This window comes from Somniosus microcephalus, chromosome 3, assembly GCF_052327205.1.
Source record: "Somniosus microcephalus isolate GS21.2 chromosome 3, FLI_Smic_1.0, whole genome shotgun sequence".
Taxonomy (NCBI): domain Eukaryota; kingdom Metazoa; phylum Chordata; class Chondrichthyes; order Squaliformes; family Somniosidae; genus Somniosus; species Somniosus microcephalus.
The window spans coordinates 79,860,246-79,886,138 of record NC_140989.1 but is presented as its reverse complement, the minus strand read 5'-3'; the positions used below and the strand labels follow the sequence as shown (position 1 = coordinate 79,886,138).

At 41.8% G+C, this 25,893-nt stretch overlaps 1 protein-coding gene across 1 annotated transcript; it reads left to right on the top strand.

Annotated features, from left to right (window-relative positions):
• Positions 1-20: 20 nt before the first annotated feature.
• On the top strand, positions 21-24,580 carry dtl (denticleless E3 ubiquitin protein ligase adapter). Its single transcript, XM_085981266.1, has 15 exons — positions 21-163; positions 2,857-2,979; positions 3,767-3,865; positions 5,478-5,539; positions 5,634-5,754; positions 5,834-5,899; positions 8,617-8,732; positions 8,860-8,933; positions 10,187-10,290; positions 10,694-10,798; positions 12,335-12,447; positions 15,126-15,215; positions 16,103-16,217; positions 18,031-18,875; positions 19,786-24,580. Exons 1-15 carry the CDS (start codon positions 115-117, stop codon positions 19,840-19,842), a joined length of 2,139 nt encoding a protein of 712 aa, XP_085837392.1. The 5' UTR covers positions 21-114; the 3' UTR covers positions 19,843-24,580.
• Positions 24,581-25,893: the final 1,313 nt, after the last annotated feature.

The following is a 25,893-nucleotide window of genomic DNA, read 5'->3' as shown; positions in this document are numbered from 1 at the left end:
GCACGGCGGCCGCGGACCAATCAGCGTGCGTGACGTCTATTTGGCGGGAGGTTGATTACAGAGTGGAGCGCGCGGGAGTTTAGCTCCAGAATTCTAGCCGCCCTAAGTCTAAAGATGCTGTTCCGCGCTGTGCTCAATAGCAGAGTTTGCAACAAAAAGCGGGGTGAGAGACTACTCTTGAGTTATCCCATCAAGGGGTGCTGTAGCTTTTTTATTTAAAAAAAATCAGGACGTGTTTGTAACGTTTTCTGTAGCCCTGCTTTGTTTATATTTATTAATTAATCAGAATGTTTCCGTAAGTGCCCTGAGCCGTTTTGTTACATTTGAGTATAAAATAATCTCGCCTTCCATGTGTTTCGATTATTGATTTTTAAAGGTACAAACTTCCTGAAGTGTAGTTGCTTGAAGTGCATGTGGCAGTAAAATTCAGGGCGGCTGCCTAGCTATATTGCAATAGTGTGGAGATGCCGGAGTTGGACTGGGGTGGACAAATGTAAGAAGTCACACAACACCAGGTTATAGTCCTGGTGTTGGACGATAACCTGGTGTTATGTGACTTCTTACATATATTGCAATATGCAGGTTTAAAATAACTGCAGTGTTATTTTATTTACGATATTGGTCTCATTTGTTACTGGCTTTAAACGAGAAAGGTTATTTTCTGACGATCTACAGTGCGCCTTACTGCGTCTCAGCCATCATTCTTCTTAGGCAGTCTCGGAACCGAGGATGACTTGCTTCCAAACTAAAAATTAGTTCTCATGACTGCCGAGTCCAATGCAGGACCTACAGTCCCTGTCGCAGGTGGGGCAGACGGTGGTTGAAGGGGCGGGTGGGGTGCTTGGGTTGACGTGCGCTCCTTCCGTTGTTTTGCGCTTGGCTTCCGCTTGCTCCCGGCGAAGAGACTCGAGGTATTCGGCGCCTTCCCGGATGCTTCTCCAAGGAGGCTTTGAGGGTGTCCTTGAAGCGTTTCCTCTGCCCACCTGGGGCTCTCTTGCCGTGCCGGAGCTCCGAGTAGAGCGCTTGTTTTGGGAGTCTCGTATTGGGCATGCAGACGATGTGGCCCATCCATCGGAGCTGATCGAGCGTGGTCAAAGCTTCGATGCTAGGGATGTTGGCCTGAGCGAGAACACTGACATTGGTGCGCCTATCCTGCCAATGGATTTGCAGGATCTTGCGGAGGCAGCGTTGGTGGTACCTCTCCAGTGCTTTGAGGTGCCTGCTGTACGTGGTCCACGTCTCTGAAGCATACAGGAGGGCAGGTGTTACTGCTCTGTAGACCATGAACATTGAGGAGTTGGTGAAGCTGTTATTTAGTTACATGAGATAACCAGGGTCCGGCTGGCTATTTTTGAATGAGTTTGATTGGGCTATAGATGTAGCCTGTTTGAATGGGAGATACCAATTTTAGCTTCTACACTGCTAGGAAATTGTATATTTTAACCTACTACAAAATACTTTTTTTTTAAACTAAAGAGATGAAAGAAACTGTGATTAGAATAGAATCAGAATGATTACACATAGGAGGCCATCCGAGCCCGTGCCGGCTCTCTGCAAGAGCACTTCAGCTAGTTCTCCCCCCCCCCCCCCGGGCTTTCCCCTATTTGCTCTCCTTAGAGCAGAGAAGGTTAACGGGAGATTTAATAAAATTATGAGGGCTTTTGATAAGGAGAAACTGTCCACTGGCAGTAGGTCAGTAATCAAAGGACAGAGATTTAAGATAATTGGCAAAAGGAGCTGAGGTAAATAGTTTTTGCACAGTGATTTGTTACGATTTGGAATGGATACTTGAAAAGGTGGTGGAAATAAATTCAATAGTAACTTTCAAAAAGGGAATTGGATATGTACTTGAAAAGGACTATGGGGAAAGTGCAGGGAAGTGAGTCTAATTGGATAGCTCTTTCAAAGAGCTGGCACAGGTGCGATGGGCTGAATGGCCTCCTATTGTGCTCTATGGTTCTAAGTTAGGAGTTGTCGCAAATCATTTGTACTTTTCATCGCTATTATAAATTACATTTTAAGTCGTAAACTTTCTATCAGAGATGGATGCTTTTGATAATTACGTGGTTGTTGGTGGATGGGGAGCGTTGGGGACTATGATGTTGCACCATAACGGTATAGGTCAGGCTCGATGGAACAGCTAGTCTTTTTCTGATGGTCATTTTTGTATGTTCCTTTAACAAAACAATTTGTGATTTGTGCCGCGATCTGCTTTTTGCCTTTCAGCTCACAATTTATTTAATAGCGCAGAATGAAGCTGGAGGAAAAATTCAAATTGAGATGCCATGTTGTGCAGAAAGTCCAATATGTAATTGCTTTTATTTGTCAAAATTAAAACTACTCCCCCATAGGTAGTGTACGTGCCACCTGATTTGAACTGGAACTGAGCCACACAAATCAGGAAGGGCCCACATCATCTCTTAGCAGAGGTGCACTAAGGGTGCTACGATCGACTCTGGGCCTGGAGAAAAATAATATGGGTTGCTTTTCCTGATTTCTCTGAGTGACTCCTGCTGAAAAGTGTGAATGTTGGATGAGGACAGCATTGGGTTCAGCTGTGATGCCCTCATGGCTCATGCATGAGTAATGGCCACTTGAGTATGGCTCTTAGTGATGGCTGGCTGATGTTTGGGAGAAGGAGTGAAGTCAAACAAAAATACAACTCAATAACTTGGTAAAGGATTTTTCTTCAAATTTCCTTTTGGATACTGTTTTCTTCATGCTTAATTTCTGTACAGACTGTTGTAAACTTGTATGTGTGGGATATCTGATACAAAAGAAAGTTGTAGTAAGTTATTCAAACATTTGTTTGTTGCTTTTCCATCAGTTTCAATATAATTTCATCTTTCCCATTAGAGCCTCACAGCTACCCCTTGGAGACCTTGCTGCAATATTACCAATGTAATCGACAGGATGAACACACTTCGTATGGAGACCTCGGGGTACCAGTTCCTCCTTTTGGCTGCTTGTGGTCTACAGGTAAATTGACCTATCCAGGGCTTGTAATGAAGACTGACTGCATACATAGAACCATAGAAATTTACAGCACAGAAGGAGGCCATACACACCTATTGCATCTCTTTAATTTTAATTTAAAAGTTGTTCTGTGCCGTGCATCTCTTTCGATGGTTGAGAGTAGGCATTAGTTTGGGGTCTCGATACAATTTGCAATTCTGTAGTTGGAAGCTGCAAGTTTGAGTGCCACATACCTGAAGTTACAGCCTGATTATCCAAAGCAAACAACTAGTGCCTCTGAGATGTTATTCAACAATACACAGAATGCAAGTTGTTGTTGATGGGAATAATGAGGCAGAATTAACTACATAATCTGATTTAAAATGCATCAGTGATTCAAGTACATGTCTTTGATTACATTTGAGTATTAACGCACGTGAACCAATTGGACATTCAAAATGTGGTGCGTAGTTTGAGTTGTAGCGCTTCTGACACTGCAATCTGTCAGCTGTAAGGCCCAAAGGTGTAATTTATTTAAGGTACGCACTTCAGTTGAGAACTGTTTTGATTGGCATTGGAGTTGACATCTGCCCGTCCAGCTAGAAGAAGCTGCATAACATTGTACAAAGACAATCCTGCAAAAAAGGGGTGGAATTAAATCCTAATATATGTTAATATAAAATTGGAAGATCCCTTCCTGGTTTTCTCTCTCATGTAATTTAGTATTGCTTTTTCCATGTAAAAAGGACTGAGTGCAAATTAAGATATTGCTGATGTGTTGACTGATTTTTTTAACATGATTACTTTACAGCAGAGCAGTTGCATCGAGTCCTTGCAGTAGTAAATGAAGAAGGTGTAGTCAGGCTGTATGATACAGAATGCCGCAATAAGGAGGACACAACTTTTCGAGGTGTGCCAAGATTTTGTGTGTTTGCTTGCAATATTTTTTGAAAGGGGTGTGTCTAAATCTTGGTCATGTCAAGAAGCTAAACATTTAATTTATAAAATGATTCATCACTGTTTTATTAACACACATCTGGTAAGGAGGTAATTGTGAGAGCGCTTTTAATGCGATGCCAATATATCTTTCACGGGCACTATCTAGATTCCCGCTCAGTCCCTATTGTACCTCTATATGTAGGAGAGCTTTTTTCCCACTTCAGTTAAATCTACATGTCATTTAGAATTTATGTAAATGGTCTAGTGTTGCACGCAAAATCTAATTGCTGTAATATAGTGGTAGGAGTAACACGGTCCCTTTAACAAAGTTTAGAATGAGAAAAAGCCTTAAAACTCATCATGCCCCACTCCTTACATAGTTCATGTATGACAACCTCAATTGTGGATCATCTTGATTGGTCTTTATTCTAGAATACATGTATTACATGTATTCAGTTGTAGAGCAGATACAGCTCAATAAACTGGGATAACCTGCTTCCTGTTTTTACAAAATATGCGGTGAAAAAATATAGATTACCGGGCTGTGAAACCAGCAAACCAAAATGTCTAGCATACAAAAGTGTCTTCATTCATGGTCATTATATAAGCAATAAAATGTTCATTTATATTGTTTCCACCTACAGCCTTTTTCTTCTGTTTCCATTTTAAAGGAGTTATTTAGCCCATCAAATTAGCCACATCTTGGAGCACTGACTCAGCGCCAAGACAGTGGTGTGGAGCAGTTTTTCCTCCCATTGCACTAAGTTGGTGATCTGAGCTGTGAAATTGGGTGCATTCGTGCTCAGTAGTGGTGCACGGCCCACCGGCCTCGGGCAAAGATACAGGGGCTTTAAACCCCCATGTATAGTATCTCCTTTGTCCTGCATTACCATGCTTACATTGCAAAATGTTTCCTGCATTAGGCATTGAGCAGAAATTCTCTTTCTTGTTGCCCTCCCAGCTAGGTTCAGGAACAAGTAAACAGCTGAATGCCAAACGTCATTCATATTGAAACACCACTGGCTAAGAATCTCGAGCAAACATTAAGTACTAATGTGGCGATTTTAATAATTTCAACTTTATGGTTAAAAACTATCCAACTGATAACTTCATTACAGTTTCATGTAAAGTGTCTCTATGTGACGTGACACATGGTGATCCCTAGGCCTGTTTAGCATAATGATACCAGAATGCTTTAAGGGTGAGATTTCTGCCATGTATTATTATAATAGTGAAATATTAAATGCATTAATTATAACCACTATAAATAGCAAACAGTGGAAATCTCCCTCCCACCCCCATATATGATACTGTTCTTGGTGAAATTTTTAACATCTCTTCGAATTACCCCCACCCCCCCAAATCACACTACCAGTGTCAGACCTGTAACCACTGGTACTTCACCCTAATGCTCTGGACTTAACCTAATTTTGGAAGGACAAAATCTATAATGTATTGTTGCACGTTTTTTGCAGTTTAAGTGGACATTGTATTTGCCCACAATTCTGTTGTACTGAGAGCCCAGTGACAACATGTTTTCTATCCTGGTCTTTAGTCTCTAAATTAGATTTTTCTATTTTCAGCATGGCTGGCTCACAACAATGCAGTGTTTGACCTTGCTTGGGTTCCTGGAGAGCCAAAATTAGTAAGTACTCTGTTTTCCTTGTACATTTCTTTAACAAGCAAGCGTGTGATGATTGTGCTGTTTAATATTTGTGCTTTTTGTATGTGTTTTGTAGGTTACAGCTTCAGGCGATCAGACTGCAAAACTCTGGGATGTGAAAGTGAATGAACTCCTTGGTGCATTTAAAGGCCACCAGTGCAGCCTCAAGTCTGTGTCATTTGGAAAGCAGGAAAAAGGTACCATATCTAATTGTATAATTTGTAGAGCTTTAATTATAAAGAAAAAAGATTTTCATTTTATTCCCTTTTTTTTAAGCTGTATTTTGCACGGGTGGAAGAGATGGCAATATAATGGTCTGGGACACTCGCTGCAGTAAGAAAGGTATGGGTTCCTTAAAAGCAGTTACGTGAACAAATTTTGTAAAGTGTCTGAAATGTTCAATGAATTGTGTTTTGGGGTCATAGTAAACGTTTCTGATTCGGAAACGTTTACTATCACTTTTTTTGTTTAACCCTATTTTCATTTCCTCCCATAATCTTGAGTCTCCGTCATTTGCATCATTTTGCAGTGCATGTTTCCCCCAAGCCCCTACCACTGAAAGTATGTAATAGCCCGAGAGAGACACATGAGAAACAGAGGCATTAATCATTTATCCCCCCCTCCCCTATTGAGACCTCTTCCCTGATATATTGCAAGTAAGATTGGAATTTCAGAATATGGACGCTGGTTACTCAGTGTTAGTTGCTGATAGACTAGTGGTCTCTTCAAAAGCAGTCCAGCTTCTTTCCAGAAAAATGACACCCACAATCAAATCCTTTCTAGTACCTGTCAATCCAGACAGGTGGGGTGGGGGAGGGAAGTTGGAGAAATTGAGGCCCTACTTGAAAATAGAGTGGTGTGATTAAATAGAGAGCGGTCCCTGTCGCAATTACTGTTGACTAGATTCAGTTCCTTCTAGTCTTCCGATTGTCAATATGCATTTTGAGGGTAACCATTTCAACAAAGTGCTGTAAATGATTTTCTGAACATGTGATAGTTACCTCTTGGACTCCTTTTTGCTGGCTGAAAGGGTTTCATTTGAAATGAGTTCAGACAATCTGAATCCAGTTTGCAGTGAGTGTGGCACAAAAGGTTTCTAATTCAAGCACAATGCTCCTTCAGAAAGCCACATATGGATTGCTGGTATGCGAAACAGAAAAATGATTGATTGCAGTAGGGGTGAGCTTTTTTTGAAGTTGAAAATCAAGCTATAAAGAGCAGAAGGAGTTTTTGTCTGCACCTGGCTTTGTTATTCACAGCTTGGAAGTGCTTGATGCTGACATTGGTTGCGAGATCATTTTTGTTCTTTGAACTGATCTCTTATCTTGCTTGTAAAATTCACATTAAGAACTTTTGAATTTTTCACTTGTAAACTAGGTCAGATAATTCATGTGTTGCATTGCAGTAATATGACTTCTCTGAAAAGAACACTTCTCAACATCTTTTTAAGAAAAATACAAAATGTCATGAAATCACTGTACATCAGATAATTGCAATTTAGCTGCATGTGAACTCTCCATAGCTTAATGCAAAGCTTGTGGATTGCAGAGTTTTCAGGTTCATGTGATCTGTTTTTTGGTATATAGTTTACTTTTCATTTTCTTCTTTGTAGAAACAATTCTACAGGTGAAGTGGTGAAACAGGGGCTCACCTAAGTAAGGAAACATTTGCAGGGCCATGGGGAAAGAGCAGGGGACTAGGCCTAATTGGATAGTTCTTTCAAACAGCCGGCACAGGCATGAAGGGCCAGAAGGCCTCTTTCTGTGCTGTTCGATTCTATGATCTAATTACTTCTCTTTTTAAACCAGTGGCCTAGATGCAGGTGTTCCCAGTGTGGGTCGGGTGCAGGTTCTTCCTTTCGTGTTCCCCTCTACTTTCATTTGTTACACACATTTTAACAAAATGAGTCACTTTTCAACAGCTTTTTATGGCAAGTTTTTGCCTCCCATCTTGGATGCGTTCCTGAGATTGTTAATGATGCAAGCGTAACTTGATAAACTGTGGAATATATCAGTGATCCCAGCACTTCTGCAGCCCTTGGTGTTCAGACTGAAAAGTTAACTGATTGTGTTGTCAGGTTATTGAAATATTCCTTAATCAGAAAAAAGTGACATTAAACAAAATTGTGCCATAGTGTAAAGTAAAAACATTGGGGATCAATCTGTGTTGAAATGTTTTTGTTACATTTTGGTAAGCACTTTGTGCACACTGAGCAGATGTTGACCTCATTGGCATATTGACTAAAGGTCAGTGACCTGTTTCGGGGGCAGAATGGCCATACACAGCGGACACTGAAGCCATGCTACAGTAATATGTTTATTTACTAATGTCAGTTCCATTCTTTGTAGTCAGACTTGGCATTTCCTTCACAGCAGCACCCAAATGATGTTACCAGTGACTCTTTTTAAACAAATTTATTGCATTTAAAACCAGTTTAAAAGTACAATTCTCTAACTTTTATAAAATAGATGGAGTCCTGATAGGGAGGTTGCCTTTTTAATGTACAAAATGTTCCCTGCTATATAATTCTGCAGTATGTAAGTGTGGAACTGAGCCATACAGAACGTAAAGGTGAGATCCCTGGTCTCATGAGGTGGTCAAGGTACTACCTTTCTGTAATAACAACAGAAAATGCTGGAAAAACTCAGCAGGCCAGGCAACATCCGTGGAGAGAGAAATAGTCAACGTTTCAGGTCGAAACCCTTCGTCAAGACGTCTTCGTCAGTCTTGACAAAGGGTTTCGACCTGAAACGTTGACTCTATTTCTCTCTCCATGGATGTTGCCTGGCCTGCTGAGTTTTTCCAGCATTTTCTGTTATTTCGGATTTCCAGTGTCCGCGGTATTTTGCTATCGTACTACCTTTGTGTTTTGGTTGTGATGTTCTCCTCTCCACCCCCTCCCCAAGCCCGGGTCTAAGTGATTGCCGATTCTCACGATCTAGATTCAGGCATGAAGAGTGGCCATTTGGGTAAATGAGTTCCTCCAGGAGAGAGGTGGGGGGTGGGAAGAGGAGACTGTCCTAAGTTTGAAAGTTATTCATAGACTTGCTTCTGTTTAGATGGATTTTACAGACAAGTGAAGCAAATTACTGGTGCTCACAACACTCAGGCCAAGCAGACTCCCCCGAAACAGAAGAAACGACGGCCGGCTGCACGGGGACTTGCTCCTTCTGTGGTATGACTGCTTTTCACATTAGTTCTGTGTTCTGATCACTGCTCCTTCAGTGGCTGGGCTTCCATAGCTGCCTGATCATAATGGTCAGGATTGTTGCATGTGCTGAGTTGTCTCTTATTCTCCACAGGATTTTCAGCAGAGTGTGACGGTGGTGATTTTTCGAGATGAGAACACTCTGATCTCTGCGGGGGCAGTGGATGGGTAAGTGCGAATGGGCATGGGAGCTGCGTTGCCAAATGAGTAAAAATAACAATTGCTTCGTTACACTGGCAGTTCTCATTCTTCCTGACCCCAGTTTATCTTTTTTTAAATAAAATACATTTCTTCTAACTTCCTGGTAATTCAATCAATCATGATTTTTCTCTTTCTGTCTGTTCCTTTTTCCTTTTTTTTTTCTCGCGCACTCTTTCTCAGATTTATCAATATTTGTTCTGCTGGTTGTATTTTAGACCACTGCTTCAATCTCCTACTCACCAAAATGAGTACCAAAGCTTTGTTGAAAAGTGTGGGTTGCAATTAAAAGCCTGAGGGAGGGAGGTGGCCTTGTTACACTCCTCCTCCGTGGTTTTTTTTAATATACTAATCAATTTCCTGTGGTATACATGGGTTGTGGAGAATAAATGCAGATTTCAGGTCAAACGGGGTTAGAGGGTAGGGGAAAAAGAAATGGAGCAAGAAAAGGGTGAGTGGAAGCAGGGATGTGGCAAAGAGAGGAAGGAGAGAGAAAAGGATGAGGAGCAGGATGGTGAAAAGAATTTTCGAGGGATTGGCTCCAATCAGCTCACTGATGCTCAGTGGGAGGGTGGGGTGAGGTGATGCGGGTGGTTTCCAGTCACAAACGATGCGGGTGGGGGCACACCGATCACCTAAGTAATGGTTGGTGTAGGGTATGTGGAGAGGTGCTCAGCTTAGGTGTGTAGGCTTTGATCAAAACAATGGTCGGTGTGAGATGGGGAGAAGGTTGGCTCCAAACACCCATGTACTGTTCAGTGGGGAAGGGGGCATCCACTATATTTCTGCTCGGTGCGGGAGTGTGTGCATCTGGAGGGGTAAGGAGGGGCCAAGTGCATGGTGCAGAGATCACATAATATCTCTGCTTAGTGGGGGTGAATCTAAACCATTAGATCAATGACCCGATCATCTGTTTTAGTGATGTTTGAGGGATAAATGTTGGCCAGGACACTGGGGAAAACTCCCTTGCTCTTCGAATAGTGCCATGGGATCTGTGCAGACGTTGGTTTGATGTCTCATTTGAAAGACAGCACCACCAACAGTGCAGCACTCCCTCAGTTCTGTGCTGAAGTATCAGTCTAGATTATGTGCTCAAGTTTCTGTCGTGGGACTTGAACCCATGCCTTTTTGACTCTTGACGAGGGTGCTACCACTGAGCCAAGGCTGACATTTATTTAGAGCATTTATCACATCTGTAAAAATGGGTTCTATTTATTTTCCAGTGTCATCAAAGTGTGGGATTTGAGGAAGAACTACACCATCCATCACCAAGATCCTGTGCCAGTCCAGTCCTTCCCTTATCCAGGAACCAGCTCACGGAAGCTAGGTACATATTCTTTCACTGTGCCATGCAGCTTTGGGAGATGGTTGAGGATTCTGATCTGTGGTTAGGAATCTGCCATTGAATGCAGCATTATTCCCCTGAAGGAGCAGAGGAAATGGTGCATGACCTACTCTGACCAGGTGTCATCAAATAGCAGTGGCAGGAAGCAAGCAAGTACTGTAAAAGTAAAATACTTAAGTACTTAATGTCATGAGACACTGAATATTTTAAACTGTCATGTCCTGGTCTGCATGTAAAAAATATAGAGGATTTGTTTAGAATACTTGAGCTCGGCCCTTGCATTAGTTGATGCAGTTGTCATAAAGTTAGTTTTTGGCTGTGTATAAATTAGATTTTTATCCATACCCTAAAATGATTTGGAAATTTCCATTTCTGCATTTTGTAGGATACTCCAGCCTTGTCTTGGACTCAAAAGGCTCCAATCTTTTTGCAAACTGCACTGATGATAACATTTACCTGTTTAATGTGACTGGCCTGAAAACTGTACCAGGTAAGTAAAGGACGGACAATCTGTTACACTTGTGGTGAGGGGGAGGGGAAGAGCATTTTTCTTTTATTTAGTGGCCATAATGTATGTAAATTTTTCTATATTTTTTCCATCATCGAGCACTTTTAAAAATCTGAACTAGATTTTTTTCTATAAAATCTATATATGCACCCTTTAATATTTCCAACTTGCCTATACTTTAAAAAAATAATTGAATGTGTGAAGTGTTTTGACATGTGAAAGGTGCTATGTAGATGCCATTATTATGATTTTATTATATCCACAACCCCACTGTAGACCTTGCTTAAAGATTCTGATGAATAACTTAACTCCGAGTAATGCATAAGCTACATTTACACTACAACTAGTGTTGGTGTAAAACTAAGAATTTGTAATATAAATTTGGTCAGTCCAAACTGACTGGAATAAAGGTGAGTTGAGACTTTCCTTCAGCCGGGCTCACACTACTGCACTCAGAACTCCGTTTGGGCACTAACTTCGGGTTTGCACTATAGTTGTCGCATTGATGCAAAGTGAAACCGCTGCACACCAAGACGACAGTTGTAATGTGAATACAAAAGAAAGAACTTGCATTTATATAGCGCCTTTCAGGACCTCGGGATGCCCCAAAGTGCTTTACAGCCAATGAAGTACTTTCTGAAGTGTAGTCACTGTTGTAATGTAGGGAAACACGGCAGCCAATTTACATACAGCAAGGTCCCACATACAGAACTGAGATAAATCACTAGATAATCTGTTTTACTGTTGGTTGAGGGATAAAAGTTGACAAGGACATGGGGATAACTCCTCCGCTCTTTGGAAAGTGTGATCTTTTACGTTCACCTGCCTTACAGCCTTAGACTCGTCATCGGCAGGAGAAACAACTTTCCAAAGTGGTAACTGAGGTGGTGGACCTTGAGGCAAAGTGTACAGGGAGGTTATTTTTTTAAACCTGCCTTTCCTGAAGTCTCCCTATGTCTCGTGTACTCTCTGGCTGAGGGAATGAGCTGGAGATGTGTTCCAGGTCTGTAGCTGACTACATTAAAGCTTGCAAGATCCTCCCCAGTGTGAAGGACTTCTATTTTGTGAACCACATTCCCTGTGAAAAGCTTAATTTGCCTTGACTGCATGAGATTAGAACATACCTGTGTGAGGAAATATGGGCACAGCTCAATGAGCTATAATGTAATGGACATTCCTCGAATGTCTGTTTTTTTTTACTCCACTTGAATTGACCACTTCGTTTAGCCTGAATGTGACTTGCTCCATTTACCACCAAGTTCCAAATCACAGTCAAGATAACAATTAGAGACTTTATGCCACTGATGCAGAATGTGAACTAATGGGGACTATAAGTATAGAAATAAGTAGCATTATCATTCTTGAGCTTCTTGATCTACTCTGCATGTTTTTAAATTTCCAACATTTTAAGGCCTAAAATCTGACACTTAAGTTGCACCAAGCCCAGGTTAGATCTTCATTCATGGCATTTCTTTGTCTTCCTTTTACTGATTGCTCTCCTCTCTCTCTTTTATATAGTGGCAACATTCAGTGGTCACCAGAACTCCACCTTTTATATTAAGGCCAGTCTTAGTCTGGATGATCAATTCCTCCTCAGTGGGTCCACTGACCAGAACGCCTACATCTGGAAGGTGAGTGACTGCTGTGCAGTTAAAAGTGGAAGCAGGTGCACCAAGCCAAAGTGCCTGTTAATGCTATACTCTTCAATATGCATCAAAAAGCACTTAGGCCAAGCAGAAACAGTTGAGTTATTACAATCCAATGTCACATTAAAAAGCTTCTCCTCTTCCCTTCCCCCTTCTTGAACGTGGTACAGATGTGCTGAAAGCAAATAAATTGCATTGAGTTAGTATAAGCCACAAGATATCAGTTTCTTGCAATTAAAAAAAAAAAGTACACTTCTGCCTCTTCAACTTTCTGCTTTCCTGAATGTGCTGATTCACACTGCTACGTGGTTTGATGGATCTCCCACTACCTTACCTAAATGCTCATTATTCATGTGTGATGCTTGTCAGCAAGTTATTCGTCCAATTGCAGGAAAGGGGGAGGAAAGCGGGGGCATCATATTCAAGCCTGATCCTGTCATCACCCAAAGTAGGCGCGCACACTCATTTCCAGCAGAAACTACTGAATCATAATGAAGTATGGGAAACTAGTCGTTTGCCTGCTCCCTCGCCCTCCTATTCCTAGGGATGCTGAGGTGCATTACAGTATCCCTGCCGCCACTTTGGCAGTAAGCAGATTAGCTAACTGCATCGACAAGGAATCTTGGCTAGGAACATTCTGTAAGAGGGTCCATGAATTGGGTGGATTATTTTGATGTTGCATGTGACAACAACAACAATTTGTAATTATATAGCACCTTTAACATAGTAAAATGTCCCAAGGCACTTCACGGGAGTATTATAAGACAAAATATTTGACACCGAGCCACATAAGGAGAAATTAGTGTAGGTGACCAAAAGCTTGGTCAAAGAGGTAGGTTTTAAGGAGCGTCTAGCGCCTAGGCAACAGAAGGCACGGCCACCAATGGTTGAGCGATTATAATCCGGGACGCTCAAGAGGGCAGAATTAGAGGAGTGCAGATATCGCGGGGGGTGGGGCTGAAGGAGGTTACAGAGATGGGGAGGGGTAAGGCCATGGAGGGACTTGAAAACAGATGAGAATTTTGAAATCGAGGCGCTGCTTAACTGGGAGCCAATGTAGGTCAGTGAGCACAGGGGTGATGGACGAATGGGACTTGGTGCGAGTTAGGACACGGGCAGCCAAGTTTTGGATGACCTCAAGTTTACGTAGGGTAGAATGTGGGAGGCCAGCCAGGAGTGCGTTGGAATAGTCGAGTCTAGAGGTAACAAAGGCATGGATGAGGGTTTCAGCAACGGATCAGCTGAGGCCAGGGCGGAGGCGGGCGATGTTAGAGGTGGAAATAGGCAGTCTTCGGTATGCTGTGGATATATGGTCGGAAGCTCATTTCAGGGTCATATATGACACCAAGGTTGCGAACAGTGTGGTTCAGCCTCAGACAGATGTTGGGGAGAGGAATGGAGTCAGTGGCTAGGGAATGGAGTTTGTGGCGGGGACTGATAACAATGACTAGACCCATTATTATTCTGCATAAGATTGGGATGGGTTGCATTCAGTTCAGGATCTTTTAGCACTTTACTGAATCCTAGTATGGTTGAGGTTAAAGTTCAGGGTCTTACTTTGAGTAAGTTGCTGCAATGTCTCTCTCAATTAATCTTGTGTCCAGCACTCTTGCACTGTAAAACTGCATATTTGTTCTTGGTAGATTTTTCATGTTTGAGTTCATTGTAACAGCCAATCTATTAACTGTCACATCTGTGTTAGTGCTGAAATGGAGGGTGACTCATCATCAGGAAATTGAAAGCCTGCAGAACTGTTGCAGGAGGTTAGGAATTTTCCTGTGATTGTTTCTTTGAAAGACTGAGAAAGAGAAACATGAGATTTATGGAGTTGGCTCATTTGTAATGATTTCCTCTGGCTCAAAGTTGCCTGTTTCACGAGGAGAGTGAGTCTTTTAAATCGATGCTACTGTTTTTGTCTTCAACGATCTTCCCTCACCTTGGGGAAAGAGGATATATTGCAAATGATGAACTCGTCGCAGCTGTATCCAGTGAGTTGTGCAGTTTCAGAGTAAAATGGGTGAGTAGGAAACCTTACCTCCACCATACACACCCCACACCATACACACCCCACCCCCAACACACACCCCACCCCACATCCACACACGAGATCAGCTCCAAACTGCCCTGTAGTCTCCTTTTAATGGGGTCTGGAAACTATCCTACCTCTCGTGTTACACGTATCTTTTCACCATCTGCTAAAAGTGGGTGAACTTGCATTAGGATAAACTGACCAAATGAGCCTACTCTCACAAGATGAGGGATGTTTGAGTTAAGAATTGCCATAAATTTCCATCTTGCCACTAAAACTTGGGCTACACTGATGTATCACGGTCTGCCTCGTGATCTCAATCTGCACTGGAGCCTGTTTGGCAGCATTCGGATCGAGATTAGCGTCGAAGGGTTGAAGTGCCGCACCATTTAGTCACAGTGACTACATGCTCATGACAACTTCACAATAATTTGAGTTTGAACTGCAGCAGTATCATTGGAACTTGCCCCACTTATGACTTTCTTTCACCTGAATGCAATCTGGGATTTATAATTGCATCAATGAGACCTAATTGAGCTGAACATGATGCTATACTGCAGCAGATGATGTTTGGCTTGTTGAATTATCTAGCTTTAATGCAAATCAATTCATTTTCAATTCCTCGTTATTTCAGGTCTCTGATCCTCACCATCCTCCAACAATGCTCCAGGGGCACTCCCAAGAGGTGACTTCTGTGTCCTGGTGCCCTTCAGACTTTACAAAGGTCAGTGTGTGTGCTTCTGATCTGTTCCAGGAGGTGTTTAAAGGGGAGATCACTGTCAATTTGGCATAGAATCTACTTATTTGCTCCAGGTTGTTGAGTGAAGTCTGTCACTGTGCTGACACTGACCAAATTGTGCTGATAAAAAGGACAACTGGTTAACCGGCTGTGCCGCTTGGGAACTTGCCCAGGGAGGAACAGTAGAAATTCTGCTTAATTGAAGCTACCATTTTAAGTTAAATCATCAACATGAATATTTATTCAATTTGTTTTGGAAAAAATGAACTTTTTTTATTTCTGTTAAGTGTGTAACAAATTATTTTTTATAAATAAATAACTTCAGATTGGCCCTGTAACACAGTTACACATTATTCAATAGAGGGTGGTCATTAATATCACTCAATAGAGGGTGGTCTAGAAAAGCTAAGCGATTCTGCTAAATTTCACTAAAGATGTGCTGCTGGTGTGCACTGTGATCAAGTAATCCTTACCACTCCTAAAGAAGAATCTTAATGAGCGCTATTAAACTCCTAAGTGTGATTGAATCATGTCTGGAGGTAGCAGGGCTTGTAGCTGCATCTGTAATCTGGTCTTTAAGGAAATGTAATTATCTTGGGTGACCATTCTATAATTTTGCTTCATCAGCAATGGGCTTATTTTAGTAAACAAAAAAAATCCCTCAAAGGCTGGAAAGGGTTTACATTCTAAAAGATAAAACGTATAACTACATGAAGGTAGATTATTTACAGTAAGGCTCAGGCACACAAATAAATGTAGTTTTCTTCTCAAAAGAGGACCTTCTGCACAAATCCCCTCCTGTAAATCTATCCATCACAGCTGCGAGCATTTGTGGTTTGGCATTTGAATTCCATTTCTCTCTCCTCCTTTAGATTGCCACTTGTTCTGATGATAATACTGTTCGAATCTGGCGTCTCGATCGAAAAATGGGTGTGGCAAGGTCGGATTTTGTGGGGTCTGCATGCCAGAAGAAGCATTTGGAGAAAGGTAAAATAGATATTGGACCCACTAAAGTCTGGAGCACATGACTTAGCCTTTTGGTGGGTATAGTCTTGTATACGTTAATAGCATGATTTGATCTGTGCGAGTGTATAGATTACCACAGAGCTGCAAAATGCAATTAATCAACCCCTTGCGTAACAAAGGAACACTGACTGGATGATACATTTTCTTTATGTAATGCTTCTTGGGCAGGTTGTGCTAAACAAAACTAATGTTTTCAAAACTTCTAAAAATAAAGGCAGCCAGTAACACATAACCGGACATTCAGCATGTGAAAGAGAAACCGGACATTCAGCATGTGAAAGAGAAACATAAGAACATAAGACGTAGGAGCAGGAGTAGGTGATTTGGCCCCTCGAGCATGCTCCACTATTCAATAAGATCATGGCTGATCTGATCTTGGCCTCAACTCCACTTTCCTGCCTGCTCCCCATAACCCTTGACTCCCCTGTAGCTCAAATATCTGTCTGTCTCCACCTTAAATATATGACCCGGCCTCCACAGCTCTCTGGGGAAGAGAATTCCAAACATTCACGACCCTCTGAGAGAAGAAATTCCTCCTCATTTCCAATTTAAATGGGTGCCCCCTTATTCTGAAATTATGTCCCCTAGTTCTAGATTCCCCCACGAGGGGAAACATCCTCTCTGCATCTACCCTGTCAAGCCCCTTCAGAATCTTACATGTTTCAATAAGATCCCCTCTCATTCTTCTAAACTCCAATGAGTATAGGCTCAACCTTTCTTCATAAGACAACCCCTTCATCTCTGGAATCAACCTCGTGAACCTTCTCTGAACTGCCTCCAATGCAAGTATATCCTTCCTTTAAATAAGGAGACCAAAACTATACGCAGTACTCCAGATGTGGTCTCACCAATGCCCTGTACAGTTGTAACAGGACTTCCCTACTTTTATACTCCATTCCCTTTGCAATAAAGGCCAACATTCCATTTGCCTTCCTAATTACTTGCTGTACCTGCGTGCTAACTTTTTGCGATTCATGTACAAGGACCTCCTGTCCCTCAGCATTTTGTAATCTCTCCCCATTTAAAAAATAATTTGCTTTTTTTATTTTTCCTACCAAAGTGGATAACCTCACATTTTCCCACATTAAACTAGGTTAATGTTTTGGCAGTGAACCTTCAGAACACAAAGCATTGTACCCCAAATATTTAACCTGTCTTTCTCCTTCAAATGCTGTCTGACCTGCTGTACTGTTCCATTTTGTATGTTTTTACTTCAGAAAATACAATATTAATTAATAGTAGAAAAAGGAATATATTAAATATCTTCATGGGCCATTGAACATCATAATGATGAGCACCTCCAAATGAAGGTGTTCCAGGTTTTGAGTCCCATAGCTGCTTGCGATTTGAATCTTCCAGTCATGATTGTAATGTGTTTAGATGACTATCTGTCATGATGGAGAGGGAAGTGCTTGACATGGTTGGCTGCACAGAAATGAACCATCTGTGAACTAATCAATGAAAAATTGGGACTGGTTGGTGTAACTTGCTGTGTTGTGTTCAGCAACGTTTAGGAGTATAGAACTGGATAAACTAAGTTTTTAAACAAATTGGAGTTTTGTTAGGAATTGGTGTGCTAGTGAAGGCAAATTTTGCAGACACTTTGTACAAAGATGCAGCATGTTATGTTTATGTACTTAACATTCCAGGATGCTTTCTCTAACATGACCATGCTGCCATCAGAATTTATAAATTAGCAACTTTTAATAGCAGTTGCTACATTAATTTTGAATGTTGTGAATCTTAGTAAGTTTTAACCTCTTGCTTCTAACAGATGCCGTCATTCGACCAATACACAATACTCCTCCTAAAGTATCAATGATGGTAGGTCCCGATCTGCCATCACCACAGCAAGCTGCATGTGCCCCCAATGTCAATGGAGACCTGCCTCTCTCTTCCAGCACACCCACCTCTGTGGCTCAAAGTTCCTCAGGCAAGAATTGTACACCACATCAGCTAGCTCAGTCAAGTTCTACTTCACCAAATTCTGCCTCTGGGAAAACGTCAATCAAGAAATGGATGGTTAAGAGCCCCAGCACTCCTGCCTGTCTCTCCGGTGCCCCCAATACTTCACCCAGGATGGTGCTGGGCCCAGTTGGACAAAGTCCATCAAAAAATGTCTCTGCAGCTGAAAGCATCCAGGTTTCAGAGAAGAAAGTTAAAAGGAGATTGGACACCAGTGGTGGGGCAATAATGAACAATAGTAAAAATGAAGACTGCAAGTTTGCAGAAGAACTCAGTCCCATTTCTAAAAGATGTAAAGTTGATATCTGTTGCTCAGAGGAGCAGATTAGGAAAAACACGTCTATGGAAAGTACAGAAGATAAAGGGATGATAAGTTGTGATTGCAACGCAGGGGAAAACTTCTCTCTGGCAAGCTCTTTCCCCAGTCCAGGCCTAGAGGTTTCTTCCTCTTCCTGCAAGCTCCAATACAAACAGAGACCAGAGATTCTGGACAAAGAAAACCGCTCTCCTCAAAAGCCAAACTGGCTTGCAGAACTGGGGGAGAAACAGAAACTTGAAATGGGTGTTCGGATGGGGAGATCATCCAACAGTCCTACAGCCTCCCGGAGTCCAACTGCGAAGAAAAGGGACGAAAGGAATACAACAGGCTCACCGGTAAGTCATTGACTGCAACGCTGTGTACTAGATTATTTTTAGGGATGGGCAATAAATGCTGGCCTTGCCAGTGACTCCCACATCCCATAAACAAAAAAAATAATGGGCACTGCTTCTTGAAATCAAAAATACTGATGGGATAGTAATTATGAAATAAACTTCATAAACAAACCATGTGTTGCAACTTGCAGGGGTTCCAATGCTCAAATCAGGCTTTTGAATTTGATCAATTTTCAAAAGTTGCAGTTGTTTTTGTTTCAATGGGGTGTTCTTTCTTCAGTTTACTATTTTAAGCTCTTAACCTAGTAGCCCTGCATGGGGGAATACCTCCATTGTTTGTCCATATTTCATACCCTCTGTATTGATGTTCCTTTCCAAATCTCTCAATTTTGAGCACTAAATTTTAGAATTCCTATTAATACCCCTTTTATTTAAAAAAAATAAATGCCTATTTTGTTTTTGCTGAGTCACTCATTCAAAGAATTATCTTGGATTTTTTTTTTATTGCATTTCCTCTCTTTCTCTTTCCCCCCAGCCCCCTGGAGAAAATTACTAATGAAGAGTTCTGAGATGTATTTATAACCTCCACCAAATGCTGAATAATGTTTGATTTCACCTGTGTATGAACTGCCCTGAGTTTTTTTTGGTTAAAATATGGCATGAACGTTGTTCAAGTCTGACCACACGCACGTGTGAATAAAGCTCCCCGGGTCAGTGACTGCTGACCGTTGAGCTGCCTCACCTCAGTCAGATCAATTCATTGATGCCATTGGCACTCTCCATTTAAATTGGTGACCAAAGCGTGAAACAAGTGTTGATTAATTTCCCTTCCATGTACACGCTGTTGGTATCAAAACAAAATTGTTGCTTGTTTGGCAAAGTTCACAAGCTGTATTTTTTTGTTCTACAGACTCCAGCTTCAATGCGCAAGATCTCTTCATATTTTCAGCGGAAGTCGATTGACTGACCATATTGTACTGCTGGGAATGGACAAATTATTGACTTAAATTAATGCTGCATTATGAGCTTGCAGCACTCTTGATGGAACACTTATTGTCTTCATTGTGTAGTATTTCCTGTCTCTGCCATCTGTTATGGTGCCTGGTTTCAATTAGTTTGCCAGTGAAACTGGGTTAACATTTTTTATAAATAACTTTTTAACCTTTGTTCACTTTTTTTTTTCTCCCCTTGTTCGCCAATCTAAAAAATCATCCTACACCTAGCTAGATAACTGATTCAAATTCTGATAATTTATGCACCAGCAGTGCAGCTCCCTACTATAGATCCAGGGCTTGTGTCATGAGTGTTGGTTCATGTACAGAGGAGGCCAGTGCATTTTTATACGTGTATATAGAGGACTGAAAGCTGCCACCTGTGCCAAACCAGCTCATTTTGCAGTGTTGAGAAATGTGCAGTTACAGAAAATAAGGAAGGATTACAAGCTAGAACGAACCCCTGTAGTTAACTAATCAATGGTTTGAGTGCTGAAGTAAATCACTTCGTTTATTTTATTGGCTTTGTTTTCTTGCCTGTCAAAGGATGCCGTTCCACTTGAATTTTATCTGATTTTTAAACAACATTTTAGAGCATAATTTTACTCTCCCTTCAAAATGTTATTCTACCTTTTTGAAAGGCACCAAGTTGCACCTATGTATATAAACTATAAATACGAATCCTGGACATGTTACCGGTCAGTTTTGACCCTATTGCTTCTCAAACTTCGCTCCACGTATTTCATGTTTGATGTTCCATTTTTTTTGCTTTCTGTTGAACAAATCAAATTTTGTTCAGATACAAACTTGGACACAATTACACAGTTTAGAACTAACTTATTTGCATGGTGTTTATAGATTCTACCATTTATTTATAGACTTTTCATTGTTCCAGATGTGGATGTAGCTAAAAGGCTCAGTTGCAAGGAATGTATAATCGTTTCTTCAGTGTCTTTAAAACTGTGTAATCACGATATCGTGTAACAAAATGACACTATGGAGGTGTATTGATGATGATCTCTTGAACTAAAGCAATGGTTTATTTACATTAAGCAGTAGAAGCTCCTTGCCCTTCCCCAGACTCTTAGCTTTCCAATTTCAATACATACGGAACTGATGCAATGTGAATTGACGGGGTTTTACCACGGGGTGTGCTATCGTCTGTCTTAATGTGACTTGTGTTTGATAACTTTTGCATTGCTTTACTAATTATGGTAGTAACTGTTGCACTTTCAATAATGTCATGGTTAACTTACTGATGCTGTAAAGTGTTGTGACTGGAGGTCATCACTGCATTGTCTGCAGTAGTTTACTGGGCAGTCTCTGATCGGGATATATAGTACAATTGTATAAGGTAAAAGTTTCACCTTTTTCTCAACAGTTTTATTTGAATTTGGAAATTAAAGTTGCAGAATGTATTGATCCTCTCCAAGTAATTGCAGGGTTTTAGTTGATCTCTTCCGCCATGAAGTTTGGGTAAATTTGTACCCTGCAGTTTGAAGCAATGCTGTGCTTCCAAAATATGTAGTGCGCTCTCCATTTTTAATGCTTGTGAAATCATACTAATTTTCTTAATACCACTTAGTTGATTAGGTTATTTTTGTTTTACATCAAATACAAGGAAGTAATGATGAATCTCTGCAAGACATCACTCAGGCTTTCGTTGAAGTGCAGCTTTTGATACCCCATTATCGAAAGTGTTTCAGAACTATGATAAAAATCCAATGTAGATTAACTAGAATGGCAATCATATGGCTAGCATGAGACTTTTTTATATTTATAGAATCATAGAAAGTTACAGCACGGAAGGAGGCCATTTCGGCCCATCGTGTCCGCACCGGCCAACAAAGAGCTATCCAGCCTAATCCCACTTCCCAGCTCTTGGTCCATAGCCCTGCAGGTTAGAGCATCCCAAGTGCACATCCAAGTACTTTTTAAATGTGGTTAGGGTCCCTGCCTCTACCACCCTTTCATGCAGTGAGTTCCAGACCCCCACAACCCTCTGGGTGAAGAAATGTCCCCTCTAAACCTTCCTCCAATTACTTTAAATCTATGCCCCCTGGTTTTTGACCCCTCTGCTAAGGGAAATGGGTCCTTTCTATCCACTTTATCTATGCCCCTCATAATGTTATACACCTCAATAAGGTCTCCTCTCAGCCTCCTCTGTTCCAAGGAAAACAGACTCAGCCTATCCAGTCTTTCCTCATAGCTAATATTCTCTACTCCCAGCAACATCCTTGTAAATCTCCTCTGTACCCTCTCTAGTGCAATCGCACCTTTCCTGTAATGTGGTGACCAGAACTGCATGCAGTACTCTAGTTGAGGCCTAACTAGTGTTTTATACAGTTGAAGCATAACCCCCCTGCTCTTGTATTCTATGCCATGGCTAATAAAGGCAAGCATTCTGTATGCCACCTTATCTACTTGGCCTGCTACCTTCAGGGATCTATGGAAAAAATTACAACTAGAGCTATAATTTACTGGAGGTTGAGGGGGGAATTGACTGCAGCAGGTGGCATCTCCCAGTTTTCTTTTCACCGTTGTAACAGGAAAGTCACCGCGGCTCTCTCTGCCAGGAGGAACACCTACCTCTCTTTCCCAATTGACAGAGCGAAGTAGGAGAAGAGAGCATTAGGCTACACCTGTACTGGAGACTTCCTCTGGGTGCAAGGTCCCGTAGACTGCACCGACATTGCTTTGCATGCTCTCTATCACCATCCTGGCATCTTTCTTCATTGAAAGGGATTCCACTCAATCGACGTCCAGCTTGTTTGTGATCACAGCCAGAGCATCATGCAGATCTGTGCCTGAATTCCTGGCATGATTCATTGATTCTGCACTTTCCTTTGTGCCACCTTTATTCCAAGCAGACCATAAGGTCACAGGCTAGAAGGGAGATCGCCTTCAGTCATGGCTCATGACTGCTGTTAGGAACCTACGTAGAGCTGACCTACAACGAAAGCTGTACAGCAGCCACCAGGAATGTCATTGAGCAGACTGTTTATGGCAACAATTCTGCTGCCTGGCCTGTTCTGGAGGAGCTCTTCAGTACAGCCCTAACCGTGTATCCAGACTTGCAGTTGTCTGCTGTATGTTACATAACTTTTCCATAATGATGGACTACCTGGGCAGCAGGAGGTGGAAGAAGAGCAGGACCAACATCAACCAGCAGTGTCCCCAGCTGTCAGAGCTCTTGGAAAGCAGCTCATCCAAGAGTGTTTACATGAATCATCATCTCCCATCTTGAATACACCCAAAAGTCCTGCAATCCTCATCACCACCGACCTTACTACCACCATCCAATTATCTTCCTTCAGTCCAGCCTTATGGGTCTTGTCCTCACTTCACTACAAATGTATTGCCATGGCAGTGCAGGCTAAAGTCCAGCTCCACAGAAGCATGCTCAACCATGTCTATTGACATTTTCCACACATTAAACTTGGGTGTGCATTGGCTCTGACAGTTCAATACTGCAAGAATGTGTGCTTTGTATTTCCCAAGTATATGTCTGATTTCAGTTGCCATAGAAATGTTAATACTTCTTTCTGAAGTGCACTGCTCACAAGCTGATTGCTTACTGCAAATTGTTCTATTTTAAGTACTCTGCTGTAATTGTGATTTTCTGAAATGAAGTGTTTCAGCCTTTGCATGTTGAAATTGGGGACCATAGTGAATGCCCCAAAAAGTGATAGCAAATCAAACTGTTGATCCTTAAACAAAGAATAGCAGTTATATTGAGGGGTAAATACTGCAGAATCATTGGCATTGCTGGCACAACAGTTTTTGTTGAAGGGCCAATCGGCTCCCTTGTAAAGGGGGAGAGATTTTCTGGTAATGCTTGCATTTTTGGCTAAGACCTATGCCTGGACCCTCTGGCTTAATGGCTTGTCTATGGAGGCAAACTGGCTGCTTTGCGTAAATCAGGCTGAGGATGAGTTAATTCCTGACATCACGGGCCATTTTTGGAGCAGATGGAAGTTATGTCTCAAACAAGTCCCCAAAGAAACAACCATCAAAGGCCAAGACCTGTTGGATGCACGTCCTGATGCTACTTCTGGCCTCTCTAAAGCACTGCCTGGGGACTTACTCTGCCAGTGTGGCCAATAGCCCTGCAGATTAGTAAAATAATGTTTCTTTAACTTAACACAGAACAACATATACCACCTGCTTAGAGGAATAAGCCTACTCCTCAATAGTGTCAGCTTGGCTTAGTTGGTAGCATCTTGCTTCTGAGTTAGAAGATTATGGTTTCAAGCCCCACTTTGGATAATTGGATGTCACTGCAGTGCAGTACTGAAGAAGTGCAGCATTGTCAGAGGTGCTGCCTTTTGGATAACACATTAAATCCCATCTACCTGCTCGTGTATGTTTTTTTTAAATTATGGCACTATTCTATAGCCAACATTCCTTCCTCAATCAGCACCCCTAAAAACAGATTTTTTGTTTCTGGGACCTTTGCTGCACGCAATTGGTTACAGTGTTTTTCCTACATAACAATAGGACCTTAACTTCAAAAACTAATCCATGGACTAAGGCCTTGGGACAGCCTGAGCTATATGAATGCAAGTTCATTCAGCTTTCTCTCCAGTAATCAAGTGATCAAATAATGCCACTAAAAGTCTGCCTGTATCTGCAATAAACCTGCTGTGTAAGAACTAATTGCTGCAGTAACCTTTAGTACTTCAGGTAATAAACTGTCACAGTTATGATTAAGATCAGTCAGTCATTTAACATGTGAGTGATGTAGGATGAAGGTATTTGTGGTTAGCCAAAATGCCCCACAGTTCACAAAATCGGCATAATCAGTCCAGAATTCTTCCACCACTCCTTTGGCTGTCATCTCTGATGTATAGTACCAGCAATCAAAGCAAACAATCCATGACCATGTACTATTTCAGAACTCAAAAATGTGTTAATGGAACTGAGTGTCTGGTTAGTGGTGTTTAACTCCATTTCAATTAGGATTAAATACTGCACCAGAAGCTCAAGGTGATTTTCCTATAAGAATACTGCATCATTGCATCAATTTGTGTTTTAAACAATATGAAATCTCCCACTATAGTATGTTTAAATATTACAGGGCTAAAATCCATAACTGCCAGCCGGTGCCCACTACATTTTTGTAGGATCAATGGGAGGAAACCACACTTGCATAAGGCAGCTGGGTGCACTTCCATTATCTGTCTGCCTTAGGCAACTGGAAAATCTCAATTTCCCCTCCCCGCCCCCCCCTGCCTGCTATGGGGGCATTGCCTACACCCCCCACCTTCAACATATCTCCCTTGTCCCTCTGTAAGAAAGACAAAACAATGCTCCACTTTCTATGGGGCTGCTTCCCTGACCTGCACCCTGAAGATGAGGCCCATATTTGCCTAGCTGGAGGCTGGTACCCCTCAACTGACTTGGTGTACCAGCCTTCAGTAATACGCCAGGTGAGCAAAAGCAGCAGGATCTCCCGGTGTAGGGAATCCTCACCCCAGGCACAACCGGGTTGCTACTATTTTGGTGGTGGACTCCTCACCCCCAACTATAGTTGTAGAAATTTTCTACTGTCTGCACATCCCTAATCATTGCTCTTTTGCAAAATGGGCCTCTGAGATCTTAGGTACCCACGCTCCTCAGCCAAGAAAGCTATTTTCTTCACCCTTCATCTGAGCATAGCTCGATCCTCTATTCCACTCCCAGGTCCTCGTGTAGAATGAGCATTTGGCCACCTTCAGCTCTTCAAAGAAGATATTCAAATGAATGAACAGCTTGTGCGGGAGGCAAATGCCTTGCTGCTTTGTAAAAATGTCAAGAACAGTAGCTGAGGCCCTAGCTGCTTTAGAGGTAGAACAACATGGAGGAGAGCAATAGGATGGCCATCAATCCAAGGACTACGAAAGAAAGACTTGCATTAAGATAACTCCTTTCACGACCACTTGACATCACAAAGCGCTTTACAGCCAAGGTAGTGCTTTTTGAAGTGTAGTCACTTGTAATGTAGGAAATGCGGCAACTAATTTGGGCACAGCAGCTTCATTGCA